This window comes from Pongo pygmaeus, chromosome 2, assembly GCF_028885625.2.
Source record: "Pongo pygmaeus isolate AG05252 chromosome 2, NHGRI_mPonPyg2-v2.0_pri, whole genome shotgun sequence".
NCBI lineage: Eukaryota > Metazoa > Chordata > Mammalia > Primates > Hominidae > Pongo > Pongo pygmaeus.
The window spans coordinates 163,099,166-163,120,764 of NC_085930.1; the positions used below are offsets into that span (position 1 = coordinate 163,099,166).

At 39.1% G+C, this 21,599-nt stretch overlaps 1 protein-coding gene across 2 annotated transcripts in view; it reads left to right on the plus strand.

Moving 5' to 3' along the window:
- The window catches only part of ARHGEF26 (Rho guanine nucleotide exchange factor 26), a 144,301-nt gene that overhangs the window by 66,778 nt on the left and 55,924 nt on the right, over positions 1 to 21,599 (plus strand). The window contains exons 7-9 of one of the 2 annotated variants that reach the window (XM_054479941.2): positions 6,924 to 7,076; positions 10,538 to 10,667; positions 13,879 to 13,953. In XM_054479941.2, the coding sequence (XP_054335916.1) occupies positions 6,924 to 7,076; positions 10,538 to 10,667; positions 13,879 to 13,953 (358 nt within the window). The remainder of the gene's footprint in view (positions 1 to 6,923; positions 7,077 to 10,537; positions 10,668 to 13,878; positions 13,954 to 21,599) is intronic. The other variant, XM_063662373.1, reaches the window with a different exon arrangement.

Sequence of the window (21,599 nt, forward strand, 5' to 3'; positions counted from 1 at the left end):
CATCTTCTTCAGCATTGATTTTGATGTATTGTTAATGGCTGCCTGGAGTGCAAACTCTGCATGTAGGCAGAGTGCCAGACAGTTACTGATGCCTGCCATGGGTTAGTGGCGGTGCGCTTGCCATGCTTTTATTCTCCCTGATCCAGTATGTCAAAAGAAACTGACTTCGACCTTCAGTGTCAATGTGACCACCAAAAAAATTCCAAATAAAGAAGCCCCAAATCTCACTTACCGGCAGCAGAATATAAATTCATTTTGGTAGAGTACAGAATGTTCTGTATTAGGAAAGCATTTCCAGCAGCACATACTTTGTTGCCACTTATCTGGAATATTTCTTTGTTTAGTGAAGATATTTTATTATATAACAGCAACTTAGACATGCGAAACCTGCCTGGTATGTTACAAGTCTCCAGCCTAAGTGAATATGACCTTCTCTGGTAGGATACTGCAGCCATTTAGATTGACAGCTCATTTAAGTGAGGGAGACATCCAAGAATGATTTCAGTTTGCTTTAGGCAGATGGATATTAATGAAGAAAAAGTACCTTGAAAGGATGCCATTCTGAGGAGGGCACAGGACAGCGGCATTGATTATAACCAGAGCCCTTTTTTTTCTGTGTTTCCAGAGCTAGAGCGCTGAGTGCTGAGCTGCTTAGCCTCTCTGGCATCCTTCTGAATTGGATGGGGAGGGGCTGGTCTGGCAGGTTTTTCAGAAAATGCAGCTGGCATTGAAGAAACTCAGATTGGACTGGGTCTCACTTTAGTAATCCTAATGGAAAAATTGTAAAGGCTTGTGTTGGGAGTTTGTGTCTTCATTGGTGGCCCTTCCTGTACCTAGCGCAGTTCTGGGAAGCCAACTTGTGGTTAGTTAAATATATGTTGACTTATCAGTGATAAAAGCAAGGTAGAGACTGACCCAATTTGTGGGTATTACTTTCTTAGTAAAATAATAATAGAACAAAATTCTTTTACATGTTTCACCTTTATCATTTTCTATTTAATACAATCAATTTCATTTGTTTATGTATTCACTTATCGAATATTTGACTGTCTCCTATATTCCAGGTACAATGGCCAAGTCTGGGTGGGTGGGTGGTTGGGTGGGTGTGTGTGTGGGGGGGGGGGTGTGTGTGTGTATATATATACACACAATATATATATACACACACTGTATACACACACTATATATATACACACACTATATGTATACACACACACTATATACACACACTATATATACACACACACTATATATATACACGTATATGTATATATATACATATATATATACATATACATGTGTATATATATATACATATATATGTGTATATATATAGTAGTGAACACAACAGACATGGCCCCATCCTCTAGACCTTGCTAAGAGAGACAAAAGTAAACAAAAATTGTAAAAGAATTAATTGCCATCATAGTAGGTACACTGAAGAAAATATATGGGGGTTTATGAAGTCATAGAACAAGAGAACTTAGACTATCCCAGCAGGTTCAGGGAAAGCTTCCTGGAAGAGATGAAATTTAATCTGATACATGAAGGATGAGTGGGATTCATGAGGCAAAAAGGGGAGCGAGAATAGGAGGGCCAAAATGAATAACCACCAGAGGGCTTCACAGGGCACCTGTAAACCAATATTTGATCACACTGTGTCAACCAGGACCAGAGCACATTGCTGGCTGTGATTCTCCTGATTATCTTTCTTGGAGGCTGAACTTGATATGGCTGCTGACCCTTCTGTTGTCTGCACATTTTGTCATGGCGTGGATCTTACTGTGAACGTCTGCACTATGTTGATTTGTGTAATTTATTTGCTGAGACCATTCAACATTAATCTTCTTGGAAAATGATCTTTTTCTTTTCAGTTCCAGCTGCTACTCTTCTTGCTGGATGTCTTAGTTGAGGGTTGGCCAGTAGTAACAGGTGGGTAAGATCAGCTCACTGCTGAGAGCTGAGGCAGCAGGTGTTTTGGTTCAAGCACAGGGTCTGGCTCTGGTTTCAAACTAAGTTGTGACTTAAGCACTCTTTGCCTTGGTTTTCTTATCTATAAAATGGGTATAATGACCATCTCATAAAGCAGGCTCGCTGTTGGTTTTGTTTTTTCCTCAAAAATGTAGTGCCACATTTAAGATCATCACGTAATAAACCACAAAAGGCCTAAAGAAAATCCCTGCAGTTTTAAAAAATGTTAGAAGAAAGGTTCCTAGACCATAAGCAAGCTCCACATCAGACTCTTTTTTCAAACATGGGTTTTAGCTGAATCATCTTGAAACTCCTGGGAGGTTGACCTTATATGTTTGGTAGGACCATTATCTGCACAGCTGAGGAGCTCACCTTGGCAGACTACAATCATTTAAAGCACTCATTTGAAGTATGGGTGTGATTTTTGCTTGTGATGGTGAGTTAACAGCCAAACAGGGCTAACTTGTGTTTCTGGTTAGGAGGGAATGTTTCTAGGCAGCTTTTCCTGGTCCACAGAAGGTTTCTCTTTAGTGATGAGATTGGAAATGCTTTACGGGGGAAAAAAAAGATAAAGGTTGTGTAACATGATTGGTTATAAAACATGAACATCTTGGTAATACTACAAGGAGGAAATAAATGGAAGTATTATCCCAGAAAAAAATTCATAGAACTTAAATACGTATTTCCATTAAAAAGTTGTCCTCCCGGTAAGCCAAATTATTTCATTCAAGTTTCATCTAGGGAACCAGAATACTTTTACTTTTGCTTCAGATTTGATTTGATTCACCAGCATTCTTGGTTCCCGAAATCATACCTCATTTTTTAGAAATACTTTCTTCATCTTTTTGTAGCTAGCTCACTTAGTAAAGTATGCAAATTTTCCAAAATAACCAATAGATCATTTAACATAGAAAGCTTTAAATTATGTCTTAATTATGTCAATGTAAAAATAAAAGATGGGTGGTTTGGTTTATATTAAAGTAAGTAGCATAAACAGATATTTAATTAGTACCTTATTTTTAATATTGTACTTTGGCAAACCTTTTACAGTGATAAATGAAATTTTCCTTTTCAGTGGGAAAAGCCAAGTTACTGTTGTTTTTGGTTACATGGTTGCATTCCTTCAGGCTGGTAACAGTGTAAGCTAAAGACAAATTGTAAGAGATACTTGCCTCAAGATATTTATATGCTAGAATTATATGATAATGGCCTTATGGTTTCTTCTTTTTTCAATTTTCTTTTTTTCTTTTTTTTTTCTTTGAGACGGAGTCTCGCTCTGTCGCCCAGGCTAGATAGAGTGCAGTGGCGTGATCTCGGCTCACTGCCAGCTCCACCTCCCGGGTTCACACATTCTCCTGCCTCAGCCTCCCGAGTAGCTGGGACTACAGGCGCCTGCCACCACGCCCGGCTAATTTTTTGTATTTTAAGTAGAGACGGGGCTTCACCGTGTTAGCCAGGATGGTATCGATCTCCTGACCTTGTGATCCGCCCACCTCGGCCTCCCAAAGTGCTGGGATTACAGGCGTGAGCCACCGTGCCCGGCCTTTCAATTTTCTTTGAACAATTTTCTTTACGTTTGCATTACAAAACAGTTGGAGTTAAATGACAAATATTTCACATTTATATGAAAAACAGCTAGAAATCAAATAGTCTTAACTATATAGTACCTAGAATTCCAGTTCCTCTGAATTTTCACAGATGTGTATTTTTAGCTGTCCGTTAGACATCTCCAAGGCAAAATTAAATGGAGCTCTTCCTGCTGCTTCTCCCTGTTCCTAAATCTCTGTCTTCATTAATGGTTTAAGAACCCACTTTATTGACCAGGTGGAAACCTTGACCAGAAATCTTAGCATCTTCCTTGACTTCCCATCTAATGCGTTTCTTGAGTCTATTAATTTTATCTCCAGATTGTTACCCTACGCTGGGTCCTCTTGATTTCCCACTACCAGGCTTTATTGTCAACTTGCCCAGATTAGCCACCTAACCGGCCTGCTTGCCATCTGTTCCTCCCTACTAGTAATCCATCCTTGCTCTGCTCCAGTTTTCTCGGATTGAGTGATTTATTGGCTTCCACACCTCCAGTGGTTTCTTATTGTCTGCAGATTAATCGTAAACTTCCCAGCACACAGTATAACCTTTGCAATCAAGCTCAAGCCTGCTCTGCAGTCTTCTTTCTGTGCCCTTGTTCCTCCTGGAGTGGAGTCTATACCTCAGCTCCACTGAACTTCCCAGTTTCCCCAGCCAGACCCACGTTGCTTCCTCTGCCCATTGTGCTTCGCTCCCCTGCTCCCGTCATGTCATCCTTGGCACTGATAATCCAGCTTACACGTGTCCTCACCTGTGTTTACCATGAGGGTGGTCACTCTGCCCTCTGGAGTTTTCTTTGTAGGCCTCTTTATTTTTTTACTCACCATACTTCTGACACCAAATGTGTGATTTTTTTTTTTTTTTTTTTAATACCAACCAACTCTCTAACCCTTGAGACACCAATTGTGTGTCCTACAGTTTGGTCCTACAATTTAAGTTCCTACATTAACCACCCTGAGTTTGCATCACACTCCACAGGTTTAAGGTTTCAGCTCACAAAACTGCCCTCATTTAAGACAGCAGATGCAAGTATTGGGTCTCCAGGTTACCCACACTTCTCTCCTATTTGGCTACAAAGTTGTGGGGGGATTTCCACAATCCACCCCTCTTTCAGGCCCTGATGATTTGCTAAAATGGCTCACAGAACTCAGGAAGGTACTCTGCAATTTCTGCTTTATTAAATAGGGTACAACTCAAGAACAGCCAAATACAAGGATTGTTATAGGGCAAGGCTGGAGGGGGTGCAGGTACTGCAGACCACCTAGTCCCTCTCAGGGCCTGCTACCCTCCCTGCACCTCAAGGTGTTCATCGACCCTCCCTAACCCCATCAGTTAAGGGTTATTGTGGAGGCTCCATTACATAGGCATGATTGATTAAATCATTGTTCCTTGGCAATTGAACTCAAACTCTTCTCTTCTTATGACTGGAGGTAGGCAGGCATGGCTGAAAGTTCCAACCCTGCAATCATGCCTTGGTCTTTCCGGCATGCTGAGAGCCATGCTGAAGCTATCTAAGGGTCCCCAGCTACCAGTCATCTCACTGGCATACAAAAGACACTCCTGTCATTCTGGAGATTCCAGGTATTTCAAGGAGCTGTGTTCCAAGGACCAGGGATGAAGACCAAATACTTATTATTTTATTATACCACACCTGTGTGATAGATCCTGTATTGTAATTGGCTGCATGCCTCCCATCAACCACTCCACTGTGAGTGATGGGAGGGAAAGGATCATTTCTTACTAATTTGTTTAGTGAACTAACCTCTCCTTGGCATATAATTCAGCTTCTTCTGTTTTGGTTCAGGTATTATGCTACCGTTTCTCTGCACACACTTACACACACACACACACCCCCCCCATACACATACTATTGCACAGTCAGTGTGGTTAAAATTCCACCGATAGGAATATACCCCAGAGACTTGAAAACAGACACACGAATAGATATTCATATGCAAATGTTCATAGCAGCATTATTCCAGGTAGCCAAAAACTAGAAACTACTCAAGTCTCCATCAGCAGATGAATGGATAAACAATTGCTATCTATATGACATATATAATGATATATATCATATGTGTGTGTATTATAGATATATACACTTGTATGTGTGTATCTATTTAGGTGACCCTAAATTGGTATCTATTTATAAACTAAATCTGGTAACCCTGGCCGGGTGCAGTGGCTCACGCCTGTAATCCCAACACTTCAGGAAGCCAAGGTGGGTAGATCAGTTGAGGTCAGGAGTTAGACACCAGCCTGGCAAATATGGTAAAACCCCGTCTCTACTAAAAAACATAAAAATTAGCCAGGCATGGTGGCACATGCCTGTAATCCCAGCTACTCAGGAGGCTGAGGCAGGAGAATCACTTGATCCCGGGAGGCAGAGGTTGCAGTGAGGTGAGATAATGCCAGTGCACTCCAGCCTGGGTGACAGAGTGAGGCCCTTTCTCAGAAGAAAGAAAGAAAGAGAAAGAAAGAGAGGGAGGGAGGGATTTAAATACCATGTATAATTATCAGATTTAAAATAATGTGATTGTTTTTATTTTGAGAAAAAAAACATATAGTGTTAGATTTATTTCAGACTTTTTTTTTTGAGACGGAGTCTCTGTCGCCAGGCTGGAGTCCAGTGGCACGATCTCGGCTCACTGCAACCTCCGCCTCCTGGGTTCAAGAGATTCTCTTGCCTCAGCCTCCTGAGTAGCTGGGACTACAGCTGCATGCCACTACACCTGGCTAATTTTTGTATTTTTAGGAAAGACGGCGTTTCACCATGTTGGCCAGGATGGTCTCGATCCCTTCAACTCGTGATCCACCTGCCTCGGCCTCCCAGAGTGCTGGGATTACAGATGTGAGCCACCGCACCTGGCCTCAGACTTATTTTTTAAGCATTTATTTAGGTGTTTTGCTCATGTATTTTTCAATACAATAAAATATATAAGCATTCACTCCCCTTCCCATAAAGAATTCTTGAAAAATAATAAAATATGTTTAGTCTAAAGTACCTGAAGGCAGAGCAGATCAATGTTTGAAGCCAAACACTTGAAGCAATAACTTGATTTTTTTTTTTTTTTTTTTTTGGTTTTGTCTTGTCTTGAACTCCTGGCCTCGAGTGATCTTCCTGCCTCAGCCTCCCAAAGTGCTGAGATTATAGGCATGAGCCACAATGCTCATCCTCAAGGAGGTGTTAATATGATAGATTTAAACTTAGATGAAATTTTTATAGTTTTTAAAAATATTTTTTAGTTGGTACTGTGTACTGTTGAATTTTCAAACCCCGTGTAATAACATTACATGAGGCTTATCTGTTGTCTGTTAGAGTGTATGAAAGAAGTGTAAATTTTTTTTTCCCTTTGGTTTTTCAGGTTCTTTATAGAGTTGGAAGCAAGACATCAGAATAATATCTTCATAGATGACATAAGTGACATTGTGGAAAAACACACAGCATCCACATTTGACCCATATGTGAAATACTGCACAAATGAAGTCTACCAACAACGAACACTACAAAAATTGTTGTAAGCAATGTCGAATGCTACAGTTTTAATCGTCTAACCTAGTTTTAATTAGGCTACATTGACTGAAATTAATTGATCTTTTGAATTATATTTAGAAATGCCTCCTGATAGGCTATTTCCCAGAGGAGAAATGTTTAAGAGCATTACTTTTAGGGTGAGGGTGTTTAAGTAGAAAAATCTAGTGTGTAGAGAATTTTCTCTCTTATGAAATTACAGCTTGTTATTGATGTCTTTGTTTATTGTTTCTTTGTTTTTAATTGTTGCAGGAAACAGAGGTGGTCCTCACTCTAAACCCGCAGTTTTCTAAGCTTTTAACTGGCAATTAAGTGGTTTTCCTGAGGCTTAGAGGGGATTCTTGAGTAGATTGAGCTAGAAGCTAAGATTTCAGGGTTTTCTCTACTATTCTGATCTCCCTCCATTCAATTGACAACGATAATTAATTGTTCATAAAAATTGCTGATTATTCCCCCCCTTGGGTAGTTAGAGTTGAGGAGAGGAGGGAAGTTCTGAAGGAAAGCAATAGAAAAAAATAATGTTCTTAAAGATTTCAGTTATGCAGCAAAAGAGTCAAACATTAGATTTCCTGCCACATCTTTTCTTTTTGTCCTTTTTAGGTTACTGAGAGTTTTGATGTGATGCATATGCCCTCTGTGTCCTTTAAAGAGTCACCAATTGTTCAGTAATGCCTATATGTATTTTAAAGGGTCCTGTTTATCACAAGTTGCTGTTTTACAGCACAGTTGTGCACTGCTGTAAACCCAGTTTGGGAGCTTAATGGCTGTTATCATTCTCACCCCCTCCTGTGAGTTGTGGCATTTATGACCATAGCATGGAGCTTCTGTCAACTTCTGTACAATATGTGAGACCCCTATGGAGGAGTAGGGGTTGAGGATGACTAACTTATGGCTGCTTGGAGAAATAGTCAAAGCCTCTAAACTGGTGAGAAGGGCTGATGATGGCCCCCTTTTTCCTCCACATCTTCATGACATTTTCATATAGCCAGGGTGGAAAACACACAGCTGCCAACCCCAAATGAGGTTTTTAGTATAAAGCAGGGTTTGTTCGCACAATTGACATTTTGGACTGGATAAGTCTTTGTGGTGGGCTGTCCTATGCATTGTAAGATGCTTAAGGGCATCCCTGGCTTCCATCTACTAGATGCCAAAAATCTCCCCAGACATTGCAGAAGGTCCCCTGAGGGTAAAACCACACCCATCACTTCCTCACTCCACCACCCCCTGGTGGGAACCACTGCTATAGGAACAGAGGTTCTCTGTAACTGTTAGAGAATGCAAGTTCATGTCTGAAAACAAAGCCTTGAATTACAGATAAATTTGGGTTTCCTTTTGTTTTGCAGGATTTAAAAAATGTCACTAGGTACTGCTATACATCATGTGACTCTTAAAGGTTTTATCTAAATTAGCTTAATGATAACATCATCAGCACTTTCACATGGCAATTAGTAGTTGTGTTTTCAGGGGATTTGTTGCAGTTGATGTGATTTTTTTTTTTTTTTTTTTTTTTTTGAGATGGAGTCTCGCTCTGTGGCCCAGGCTGGAGTGCAGTGGTGCAATCTTGGGTCACTGCAACTTCTGCATCCCAGGTTCAAGCGATTCTCCTGCCTCAGCCTCCCGAGTAGCTGGGACTACAAGTGTGTGCCACCACACACAGCTAATTGTTTGTATTTTTAGTAGAGACTGGGTTTCACCGTGTTAGCCAGGAGGGTCTTGATCTCCTGACCCTGTGATCCACCTGTCTCTGCCTCCCAAAGTGCTGGGATTATAGGCATAAGCCACTGCGCCCGGCCCGCAGTTGATGTGAATTTAAGGTTAGAACAGTGGCTTTCAATTCTAGCTGCATGTTAGAAATGCCCTGGGGCCTGAAAATGAGCAAATATACACTGTCCAGAGTCCATCCCAGACTATTTAATCAGAACCTTTGGAAGGTGAGGGAGGGGACTGGGACCTGAGTTATTTAAATATACAACTAATTTAGAGGTTTTAACTTTCTAAAAATCTTGTCAGCACTATCAGTAAAAGGAAACTTAAAACTTCTCAATTAGAGAAAATGGAAATGAAATGTTTCTGTATAATTTCTTTTCATTTGCTATTCTGGCATTCTCCCCCTCCCTGCTTTTAGTAGCAGCCTTGAACGAGATTATTTAATTTTCAAAATAACATTTTTTTAAAAGAAAATGACGGTTATTGTCACTATCCTGCTTCCTTCTCCCCTCATGGGAGTACAATATCCATCTACCTCCTACCCTCCTTGCCTTGGAAAGTGGCAGTGGAACTCTACAGAGCTCCTCATGGGATGAAGTGAGGTAAGAGAGTGAGAGATGGACAAGAGTGTCAGATTTAACATTAGAAAACTTAGGTTTAAGGCCGGGCACAGTGGCTCATGCCTGTAATCCCACCACTTTGGGAGGCCGAGGCAGGTGGATTACTTGAGGCCAGGAGTTCGAGACTACACTGGCCAACATGATGAAACCTTGTCTCTACTAAAGATACAAAAATTAGCTGGGCATCATGGGGCACATCTGTAATCCCAGTTACTTGTGAGGCTGAGGTATAGAATCGCTTGAACCTGGGAGGCAGAGGCTGCAGTGAGCCGAGATTGTGCCATTGCACTCCAGCCTGGGTGATAGAGCAAGACTCCATCTCAAAAAACAAAAAAAAACAAAAAAAAACAAAAAAAACAAACAAACCTGGGTTTGACTTCTGTCTTTGGCAGTTACTAAGTCATATTTACTTGGTGAGGTAGGGACCTTTCTGCATTCCATTTTCTTACTGGAATCCCTATCTGGCCTTCCTTAAAAGTTTTGTAGCTGATTCCACATGAAAGAATGTATGTTACAGTATCTTGCTAAGTTTCATTAAAATGTTATAGCAGCATTAATACTTTTCTTGCATTAAGAGGAGAAAAAGAGGAATATTTTGACTGATGTGATCAAAAGGTTTTCTGTCTCAGAAAGAGGATCTTTGTGGCCTAAAGCCTCTGAAGTCCAGTCTAACTGTGAATTTCTTATATCATTGTCTAGGGCTGGAGAAGTGGCTTAAAACATATTATTTATGATCTTATTAATGATATATGTTTATAGATGATCAGATATAAGACCTAGTCTGTATACTGATTTATGACCCACATATTCACCATTATGATACCACGGCTTCTTCATTTGCTTACCTTCCACTTGTATAAATTTCTAGCTCATACATGTTTAGCCTTATTGTTAATACTGTTATGTGAAGTCCACATCTTATTATATTCAGCCTTGAATATAAAAGGCAGACAAGCCATTCATATTTGCTGGTGTATTTATGTGCTTATGATATTTTCATATAGTTTAAAATAGTTGATGCTATATGGATTTATCACAGTATTTTGTAATACATTTTTACTTGCTGCTGAATTTGAGGAGGAAACATTTTGAAGTTTCTCTTTTCTTTGTTTTCCCTCAGAGCTACCAATCCATCCTTTAAGGAAGTATTGTCAAGGATTGAGTCCCATGAAGACTGTAGGAACTTACCCATGATCTCTTTTCTCATTCTCCCCATGCAGAGGGTGACCCGCCTTCCCCTGCTGATGGATGTAAGACATGACAGTGGCTTTTTCCTCTGTGGATGGCTGTTTTTCTCTGAATCTGATTTAGAAAATTATTAGTATTCCACTTAAATTGATGCATATTTAAAGGTCTAAAAATCCCCCAATTAAGTGAGAAGGTGTTGTGTGTTCGGAAGTCTCACCTGTATCCGATATCTCCAGAAATTATCTTTCATTTAGGCTTTTATGGTCATTCTGAAGAAATTGGATCTCATCACCCACTTACTCAGCATTTTTTGAAACAGGAAGAGTTGTGGCTTCTTTATGTCAGGAGGCCTGGATTCTAATTCTAGCTAAGCCATTAGGCATGTGACCTTGAGCAACTCAGTCTCTTTGGGCCTAAGATTCCTCAGACTGGTCACTGAGATCCCTTCATCTGTAATGTTCCAAGGTGCCCTGGGGCTTCCATTTCATACAGGAATGAGAGTGTCTTCAGCATGACAAGGCATAGTACTGCCTGTATTATGCATTGTGCGAAGTGAGTGAGGAAAGCCCAGCTTCCTTCTTGTGTTAGGCAGCATTCATGAAGAAAGCAAGTGTTTGACTTTGAATCATGCAAGACATGACTGGGAAAAGTGAGTAGAGTCTACCTACTAGTACATGCAGCTGGAAAGACAGGTAGGCTATGGGCGGTAGAGCCTGCCACTGGCTGCAGTGGAGCTGCTGGGGCAGCAAAAGAGAAAAGTGGGGTGGCTCGACACAGGTGCCATTCTAGCAGTAGACCACAGAGTGTCTTTTTGATCTAATTAGAAAATATTTTGTTACAATCCTACTTTAAAATTGGATCACAATGTTGATATAAGGTCAACTTTTTACATACCTGATTTTGACTAATAAAAACAAAGTAAAATATATATTAAACATTATGATTAAGGTTACAAAGTAAATTTCACATTCTATATCCCATTGTGAATTCTAAAATATATTCTTTAAAAATGCTGAAATTTTGAAATGTGTAAAAGCATGGGATCATGAGCATTTAGCTGACTGCTGCAGTTTTGGAGAGGTTTTGTCAGATATTTCAGGATTCATAGCACCTTGTGCTCCTCAAGTTCACCTGGATCTACTGCCTTTACACCTTCTCCACCCATTACCTGTAATTCAGGAACTTCCCCTTTGTGTACATATTTGGAAGCTTGCAGTTTTGAACATTTCATTTTCTGATTTTTTTTTTTGAGATCAGTATTTATCATGTTTAAAGATACAATGCAGCTAAGTTATCAAAATCGAATTTTTGCTTAAGAAGGAAACTTTGGTCCATATAAGGAAATATTATTTCAAACATGACTATTTTTTTAAACAAGAAGTGAATGCCTTGTAAATACAACATTTCTTGTAATATTAGACTTTTGAATTTTCAGGGTTTTCTTCTGAAAATGCATTTTATTCCTCTTTGAGAATTGAAATAAAAGAACAAAAATAAATAAAATGCATTTTAAACATGTTATCCAGATTTTATATATGCTGTGATGGCCAAGCCTTTTATATCCTCTTTAAATTTGAGAAAATTGCTTGTATAGAATGGGACTCTAAAATCTAACACATTATGTTATACAGTGTTGGAGATTCATGCCATGATTGCTCAGTAGGCTTTAAACTTTTTTTAAGCCACAGACCCCCCTTGAGATTCTGAGTAAAGCTATAGCTTTTCTTCCCAGAGAATATGTGTATGCACAAAATTTTACATAAAATATCAATATATGGAGTCCAGCTAAGGATGCCTGCTCTCAGGGACATAAACCAATATTTTTCATGCTGCTTTCATACCCATTAGTGGGCCATAAAACTGATTTTTGAATTACGAGCATATATACATTGCTCATAAAGTGGTTAAATATTGTTTCATAAAATCCTGGTTCATTTATGTGTGCATCTGTGCTGGTTGCAGTGTAAAAGTATTTCTTACAGTGAGTCATAGTCAAAAAATATAAGAACCTCCACAGATGGTGCACTCTGTGTTTCTCACATAGCACATAGTTAAAAATCTTGATGCCTGACTTTCAGATGTCTTGGCTTGGTGCTTCTGTACATTTAAGGGACCAGTGACTTGCTAGTAGCCAGCTACTTTCTACCTCTGCCTGATGCCTGTTGCTCTAACCTGTTTCGCATGTGTGGAAATCTGGCCATTTAGGCAGAATGTAAATGTACTTAAAATAGTGTCTCTTCAATTTTACCTCATTTGGAAATTCAGTTAAGCTTGTTAATTGAAATAAACACTTTCAGTAATTAAAGTGGTTCCCTGGGCTTTGAATGTGTGTATAGCTTTAAAGTTATATGTAATTAAATTTACCGTGAATTGACCCTGTTTGACCTGATTTTACTATCACAAATGAAATTTCTCAGTATAAATATATCAACAGAAAACCTAGCAGGCTTTTTTTCCCTTGCTGGTTTTTTTTGGTTGTTTGTTTTTTCTTTGAGATGCTGTCACACAGGAGTGCAATGGTGCGATCTCGGCTCACTGCAACCTCCACCTCCCAGGCTCAAGTGACCCTCCCACCTTAGCCTCCTGAGTAGCTGGGACCACAGGTGCACACCATCATGCCTGGCTAATTTTTTTTTAGTATTTTTGTAGAGATGGGGTTTTTCCATGTTGCCCTGGCTCCTGGACTCAAGCATTCTGCCTGCCTTGGCCTCCCAAAGTGCTGGGATTACAGACGTGAGCCACTTTGCCTGGATGTTCTTTTTATTCCAAATGTATCATCTATAAATATAATTGCCTCTAATAATAATGATTATAATGGTGATAATTAAAGTAATTCTTACTTATTGACGGCATACCGTATGCCAGGCACTCATAAAGAACTTTACGTAAATTATCATTAACACTTCTGACAACCTTGTGATGTAGCTGGCATCACTGCAGTCTTACAGATGAGGCAGGAGAGGCTTATAAAGATAGAGTTGGTGACTTGCTCAAGGTTGGATAACTAGTAAGGGGCAGACCTGGGATTTGAAACTAGGGTTACCCATCTCTGAATTTTATCTTCTTACTTAACCATTCCCTGGATGGACTTGGATCCTGTGTTTAAAGATTATTTCTTGGTTTTTAAATTGGGTTTTAATATTATCCTCATACTCATCCGTAATATCGTGTTTGGCATTGTTTGCTATGAGTAAAAGGATATGGCTGGACATTGGTTTTGTTTTACTTAATAAAATAGATCAATAAATTTTGTTCACTTTTATTTCATTACAGACTATCTGTCAAAAAACACCTAAGGACTCTCCGAGGTATGAAGTCTGCAAAAGAGCCTTGAAGGAAGTTAGCAAGGTAACTGTTGGGTGACAGTTTGTTTGTAAGACAAGAAACCATTCAGTTACCTCAGACACAAAGTGTGTCTTGGCTTGATGCTGAAAACTGGTAGAGTCTCACGGGCATTTGTACAGCGTTCTTTAGGTAGTTGTAAAACAAAATAATATTTGCTATACTCAAGTGAAATTGGTATTTTTACTGTTTCAGACAGTTTTGCTTTAAGGGCCTACAGATACCTCATTTTCTTTTGGTGGCTGAATAGCTGTTTATTCATTTCTCGTTCAGTAAATGTTTATTGAGTATCAACCACTGTGCCAAGAATGATGCCAGTTCCTGGAAATGCAGTGATGAGTAAGACACGTGTAGTCACCGTGCATGTGGAATGTGCAGTGGAAAGAGGAGGGCAGACATTAAATAGAGTTACAATGAAGGGTGGTGGGTGACGTGTTAGGGAAGTCCACAGTGGTGTCTAAGCTGAGACCTAACACAGGAGTGGCTGTGAGCCCAGGGTTGGGGGAAGAGAGTGTCTCAGGTATGTGTAGAGATCCAAAAGCAAGAAAATATTGGAGATTTTGAAGAACTGGAATGTTCTCTGTGTGGCTAGGATGCAATCTGAGAGACAGCACTGGGGAACCAGCTGTGTGGGGCCTTGTTATACATGCTAGACTGTTGGGGGCCTGATCTTAAGATGATATAGAGGCTAAATTCATGTATTATGAAGATGATAGTGGTGATGGGGCCAGTTCTGAGGCCAGTGATAGTTGATTAGCCAAGGGATGGCAGTGGCCCCTATTGACATGATGGTAAGGTGGTGAGAAGTCTACCTGTATACTGGGGAGGCAGGCTTGGAAACTGATTGGGTGAGCACATTTCAGGACAGAAGTCAAGGAATATTGTCTCTGGCTTGGGCAGCAAGGTAGATGTTCTTCTTCATCTACAATAGAAACATAGGGAGAGTGGATAAGTTCCATTTGGGTCGTGTTGTCATTGAGATTCCTATGGAACATCCAAGTTGGCTAAATAAACAAGTCAGAAGTTCAGAGAGGAGACCTGAACTGGAGACATGGATTTGGGAATCATCAGCATATGGACAATAGTTGAAGCTGGGAGAGTGGATGAGGTTACTTAGGGAGACTGTGGAATGAGAAGGGCAGTGAGCCTGAGGAATGACCATGAGGAATGCTAGCGTTCATAGTCTTATTTAGGGAAAATGAGCCAGCGGAGGAAACTAAAAAAAAAGAACAAAACAAAGTAAAACATACCAGGCAAGAAGAAGGAAAACCGTAATAGCTTGGCAAATGGCAGATAATTTGGTGGTTAACTCTGTTGAATGCTCCTGAAAGATAAAGTGAGATAATGATTGAAGTTATCCTTGGGTTTATCATCAGGTAGGTTGTATACTGGGGTTGGGGAGCGGGGGTAGGGAACCTGAGCTGAGTGTATTGAGAAATGAGAGGGAGGTGTGAATATGCAGCCAGCCAGCAGCGGTAGCTAACTGTCTAAATTCGGGGAGTAGAAAGAGAAAGAGCTATAGCTGAAAGGGAAGTGAGAGAGGGTCTTCGTTAGTGTATTTGTTTAAAGATTAGAAAAATGTAGCTACTGGGTTTAGCTACTGATAGAAATATCTAGCTGAGAGGAAGCAATAGAAGGCGTAGGTGTCACTGAGGATACTGTATGAGGTTGGCACAGAGGAGCAAAGATAATGGTAGCATCAGAAGCTTCCTAAATGTCTCCAGTTACATAGCCCTATATGAATTGGGTATGGCTTTCTACCACTTTATTATGAAGTACTGTTTCTTTTAGTCAACTTTACGTCGAGTCACCATTTTACTTATCCTCATCCTTGCCAATAGTATTTACAAAATCACGGGTTTTATTAGTTGTTTATTTTTCTAATATACATTTTTGTAGTAAAAGTAAGTGTATCTGTGAGCCACTTAAATTCATCTCTTCATCCCATCAGTGGTCTGCACACCTATTTTGGGAACACTAAGTAAAGAAAGCCTGACAAGTGAGAAGTTACGTAAGGTACTACTGCCAGTGGCGCTTCCTCCAAGACCTCAAGTCCTGTGCTGCTTTCCTAGAGGAGGAACTGGGGAGGGAAACGGGGGAAGGTTTTTAGGAGAAACTACTAGAGAAGTTCTAGTCTTGAACATAAATGAGATTTTGACAAATTTTGCCTGGTTGTTACCAAGAAATTGAAAAAAAAAGAATTTGCACAGAGAAAAAAATAGGAAGGTACTAGTAATTGGTTGTTGAATTAAACCTGGAATGTTACTTAATTTTTTTCAAGAATTTTACATCTCTGTTACAGTAGATTACTACATTCCTTCAGGCATCTCTTGTTCACTTGATTTCATACTGATACTTTCAGGAAAGGCTGGCAAAAATGTAATAGACCAGTGAGTTGCTTTACCTTGATACTATAATTATACAAAAGGCTATCATGTGAAGAGATATCATTCCAGTGACTTGCTTTCTCTGAAGGGCATCATTCCTTTCTCTCTATTGAGCATGAATCATGAATATTAGAATTATTCCTTCAGTCTCCCAGTGTTATAGGGAAACTGAAATCGTTAATATAGTCAGCTCAATAATTAATCTTCTTTTTTATTTGTAAAGGTTACTGATGAGGTTTTATAGATTCTGGGAAAACAATATGAATATTTTCAGCAGAAAGAGTATGCATAGAGAGCATTTATGGTTTAGAATGAAAATGTAGAACTACACTTGTTTGCTTTATCTAAAATCAGAGAAATTGGGAGTTCCCAATATTTTATTTTAGAGAGTTAAATTTGGTATGTTGAGGCCCAAGGTTTAGAACCAGATGCAGCCTTAATCTCTTGGGTAAGTCTCTCTAGGTAGTTACTCCTTCTTGGAAAAAAAGAGTCATACCTTTTGGTAGTTAAAATAATGCAGTTTATTTGCAAGATGCAAATAATACTTCACTGAAATTGCTCATGCATGTTGCCAAAAAGACTGTGACAATTTCTTTAAGGCCTTGGAAAGACTTACTGACCTAATAATCAAACAACTCAAAAACAAGAACAACATTTCTATAAAATGAAAAATGTGCTTACCTCCTGATTTTCTGTTAACATGCTGGGGGGAGAAATTCTAGGGAATCTGATAATTTCCATAGGAATCTGGTAATTCAGCTCCTCTAGAGTGATGTGTGCCATGTAAGGAATAGTGATCAAAAGATGGTTTTATGCCAAATGAATCTTCCTGTTATTTCCTTCTGTTTACTCTCCCATGGAAAGAGAATGTCTGCTTTAACTCTGACCTCATCAAAATTCTGTTTAGAGTTGGAGATAGTGTTACATTATGAGCTTTTCTCCCAGAGGCAAAATAGTCAAGCTCTATTTAATCTTTTCCTATAACGTATTGCTTCAGCCATTTACAAAGAAGTACATGTGTATGACAAATGGCCAACAAACATGTGAAAAAATGCTCAGCATCACTAACTATAAGTGCAAATTAAAACCACAATGAGGTACCACCTTACTCCTGCAAAAATGGCCATAATTTAAAAATAAAAAATAGTAGATGTTGGCATGGATGTGGTGAAAAGGAAACACTTTTGCCCTGATGGTGGGAACGTAAACTAGTACAAGCAGTATGGAAAACAGTATGGAGATTCCTTAAAGAACTAAAAGTAGAGCTACCATTCAATCCAGCAGTCCCACTACTGGGTATCTACCCAAAGGAAAAGAAGTCATTATGTGAAAAAGACACTTGCACACTCATGTTTATAGCAGCACAATTTGCAGTTGCAAAAATATGGAACTAATCCAAATGTCCATCAAGCAATGAATGGGTAAAGGAAATGTGGCATATATACACCATGGAATACTACTCAGCTATAAAAAGAAACAATGGCATTTGCAGCAACTTGAATGGAGTTGGAGACCATTATTCTAAGTGAAGTAACTCAGGAATGGAAAACCAAATATCATGTGTTCTGACTTATAAGTGGGAGCTAAGCTATGAGGATGCAAAGGCATAAGAATGATATTATGGACTTTGGGGACTTGGGGAGAAGGGAGAAGGGGGCGTGGGATAAAAGAGTACACATTGGGCACAGTGTACACTGCTCAGGTGATGGGTACACCAAAATCTCATAAATCACCACTAAAGAACTTCTCCATGGAATCAAAAACTACCTGCTCCCTGAAAAGTATTGAAATAAATTTTTTTATAGATAAGTAGATATAAAAATATTTTTATTTATTAATTTTGTGGGTACATAGTAGGTACATACATTTATGAGGTACATGAGATGTTTTGATATAGGCATGCAGTGTGAAATAAGCACATCGTGGAGAATGGGGTATCCATCCCCTCAAGCATTTATCTTTTGAGTTAAAAATAATTCAGTTAAACTCTTTATTTTAAAATGTCGGGGGTTATTGTTGACTGTAGTCACCCTGTTGTGCTATCATATAGATCATATAGTAGGTCTTATTCTATTTTTTTTTTGTACCCATTAACCATCCCCACCTCCTCCCCAGGCCCCGACTACCCTTCCTAGCCTCTGGTAAGCATCATTCTACTCTCTATGTCCATGAGTTCATTTTTTTTTTTTTTTTTTTTGAGATGGAGTCTCGCTCTTTCACCCAGGCTGGAGCGCAATGGTGCAGTCTCGGCTCACTGCAACCTCCACCTCCCGGGTTCACGCCATTCTCCTGCCTCAGCCTCCCGAGTAGCTGGGACTACGGGCGCGCCTGCCACCACACCAGGCTAATTTTTTTGTATTTTTAGTAGAGACGGGGTTTCACCGTGTTAGCCAGGGTGGTCTCGATCTCCTGACCTTGTGATCCACCCACTTCAGCCTCCCAAAGTACTGGGATGACAGGCATGAGCCACCGCGCCCGGCCCATGAGTTCATTTTTTAAAAAAATTTTTAAATCCCACAAATGAGAACATGTAATGTTTGTCTTTCTGTGTCTGGCTTATTTCATTTAACATAATGATCTCCAGTTCCAGCCATGTTGTTGCAAATGACTAGATATCATTCTTTTTTATGGCTGCATGATACTGCATTGTGTGTATGTACTGCATTTTCTTCATTCTTTCATCTACTGATGGACACTTAGGTTGCTTCCAGATCTTAGCTATTGTAAACAGTGCTGCAGCAAACAAAGAAGGGCAGATATCTCTTTGATATACTGATTTCCTTTCTTTGGGGTATATACCCAGCAGTAGGATTTCTGAATCATATAGTAATCAATTTTTAGTTTTTTAAGGAACTTCCAAACTGTTCTCCATAGTGGTTGTACTAATTTACATGCCCACCATCAGTGTATGAGGGTTCTCTTTTCTCTACATCCTTGCCAGCATTTGTTATTGCCTGTCTTTTGGATATAAACCATTTTAACTGGAATAAGATGATATCTCATTGTAGTTTTGATTTGCATCTCTCTAATGATCAGTGATGTTGAGGACCTTTTCATATGCCTGTTTGCCATTTGTATGTCTTTTGAGAAATGTCTATTCATATCTTTGCCTATTTTGTATTGGGTTATTAGATTTTTTTCCTATAGAGTTATTTGAGCTCCTTATGTAGTCTGGTTATTAATCCCTTGTCAGATGACTAGCTTGCACATATTTTTCTTCTATTCTGGGGGTTGTCTCTTCCCTCTGTTGACTCTATACTTTGCTCTGCAGAAGGCTTTTAACTTGATGTGATCCCATTTGTCCATTTTTGCTTTGGCTGCCTGTGGTTGTAGGGTATTTTTCAAGGAATTTTTGCCCAGACCAATGTCCTAGAGATTCTTCCCAATATTTTCTTGTAGTACTTTCATAGTTTGAGGTCTTAGATTTAAGTATTTACTCCATTTTGATTTGATTTTTGTATATGGTAAGAGATAGGGGTATAGTTTTATTCTTCTGCATATGGATATTCAGTTTTCTCAGCACCATTTATTAAAGAGACTGTCTTTTCCTCAGTGTATGTTCTTGGTACTGTTGTCATAAATGAGTTCACTGTAGGTGTGTGGATTTGTTTCTAAGTTCTTTTTTCTGCTCCACTGGCCTATATGTCTGTTTTTATGCCAGTACCATGCTGTCTTGGTTATTATCGCTCTGTAATATAATTTGAAGTCAGGTAAACTGATTCTTCCAATTTTGTTCTTTTTGCTTAGGACAGCTTTGGCTATTCTGGGTCTTTTGTGGTTTCATATAAATTTTAGGATTTTTTATATTTTTGTGAAGAAGGTCATTGGTATTTTGTTAGGATTTACATTGAATCTGTAGATTTCTTTGGGTAGTATGGACATTTTAATAATATTGATTCTTCCAATCCATGAACATGGAATATTTTGCAATTTTTTGGTGTCCTCTTCAATTTCTTTTATCAGTGTTTTATAGTTTTTATTATAGAGATCTTTCACTTCTTTGGTTAATTCCTAAGTATTTAATTTTATGTGTGGCTATTGTAAATGAGATTACTTTTTAATTTCTTTTTCACATTGTTCACTGTTGGCATATAGAAATGCTACTGATTTTTGTATGTTGATTTTGTATCCTGCAACTTTACTGAATTTGTTCATTAGTTCTGATAGTTTTTATTTTGTGGAGATCAAATATAAGATTTTTTTTTATTATACTTTAAGTTTTAGGGTACATGTGCACAACGTGCAGGTTTGTTACATATGTATACATATGCCATGTTGGTGTGCTGCACCCATTAACTCTTCATTTAACATTAGATATGTCTCCTAATGCTATCCCTCGCCCTTCCCCCCACCCTACAACAGGCCCCAGTGGGTGATGTTCCCCTTCCTGTGTCCGTATGTTCTCATTGTTCAATTCCCACCTATGAGTGAGAACATGCGGTGTTTGGTTTTTTGTCCTTGCGATAGTTTGCTAAGAATGATGGTTTCCAGCTTCATCTATGTCCCTACAAAGGACATGAACTCATTTTTTATGGCTGCATAGTATTCCATGGTGTATATGTGTCACATTTTCTTAATCCAGTCTATCATTGTTGGACATTTGGGTTGGTTCCAAGTCTTTGCTATTGTGAATAGTGCCGCAATAAACATACGTGTGCATGTGTCTTTGTAGCAGCATGTTTTATAATCCTTTGGGTATATACCCAGTAATGGGATGGCTGGGTCAAATGGTATTTCTAGTTCTAGATCCCTGAGGAATCGCCACACTGACTTCCACAATGGTTGAACTAGTTTACAGTCCCACCAACAGTGTAAAAGTGTTCCTATTTCTCCACATCCTTTCCAGCACTTGTGGTTTCCTGACTTTTTAATGATCGCCATTCTAACTGGTGTGAGATGGTATCTCATTGTGGTTTTGATTTGCATTTCTCTGATGGCCAGTGATGATGAGCATTTTTTCATGTGTCTGTTGGCTGCATAAATGTCTTCTTTTGAGAAGTGTCTGTTCATATCCTTTGCCCACTTTGTGATGGGGTTGTTTTATTCTTGTAAATTTGTTTGAGTTCATTGTAGATTCTGGATATTAGCCCTTTGTCAGATGAGTAGATTGCAAAAATGTTCTCTCATTATGTAGGTTGCCTGTTCATTCTGATGGTAGTTTCTTTTGCTGTGCAGAAGCTCTTGAGTTTAATTAGATCCCATTTGTCAATTTTGGCTTTTGTTGCCATTGCTTTTGGTGTTTTAGACATGAAGTCCTTGCCCATG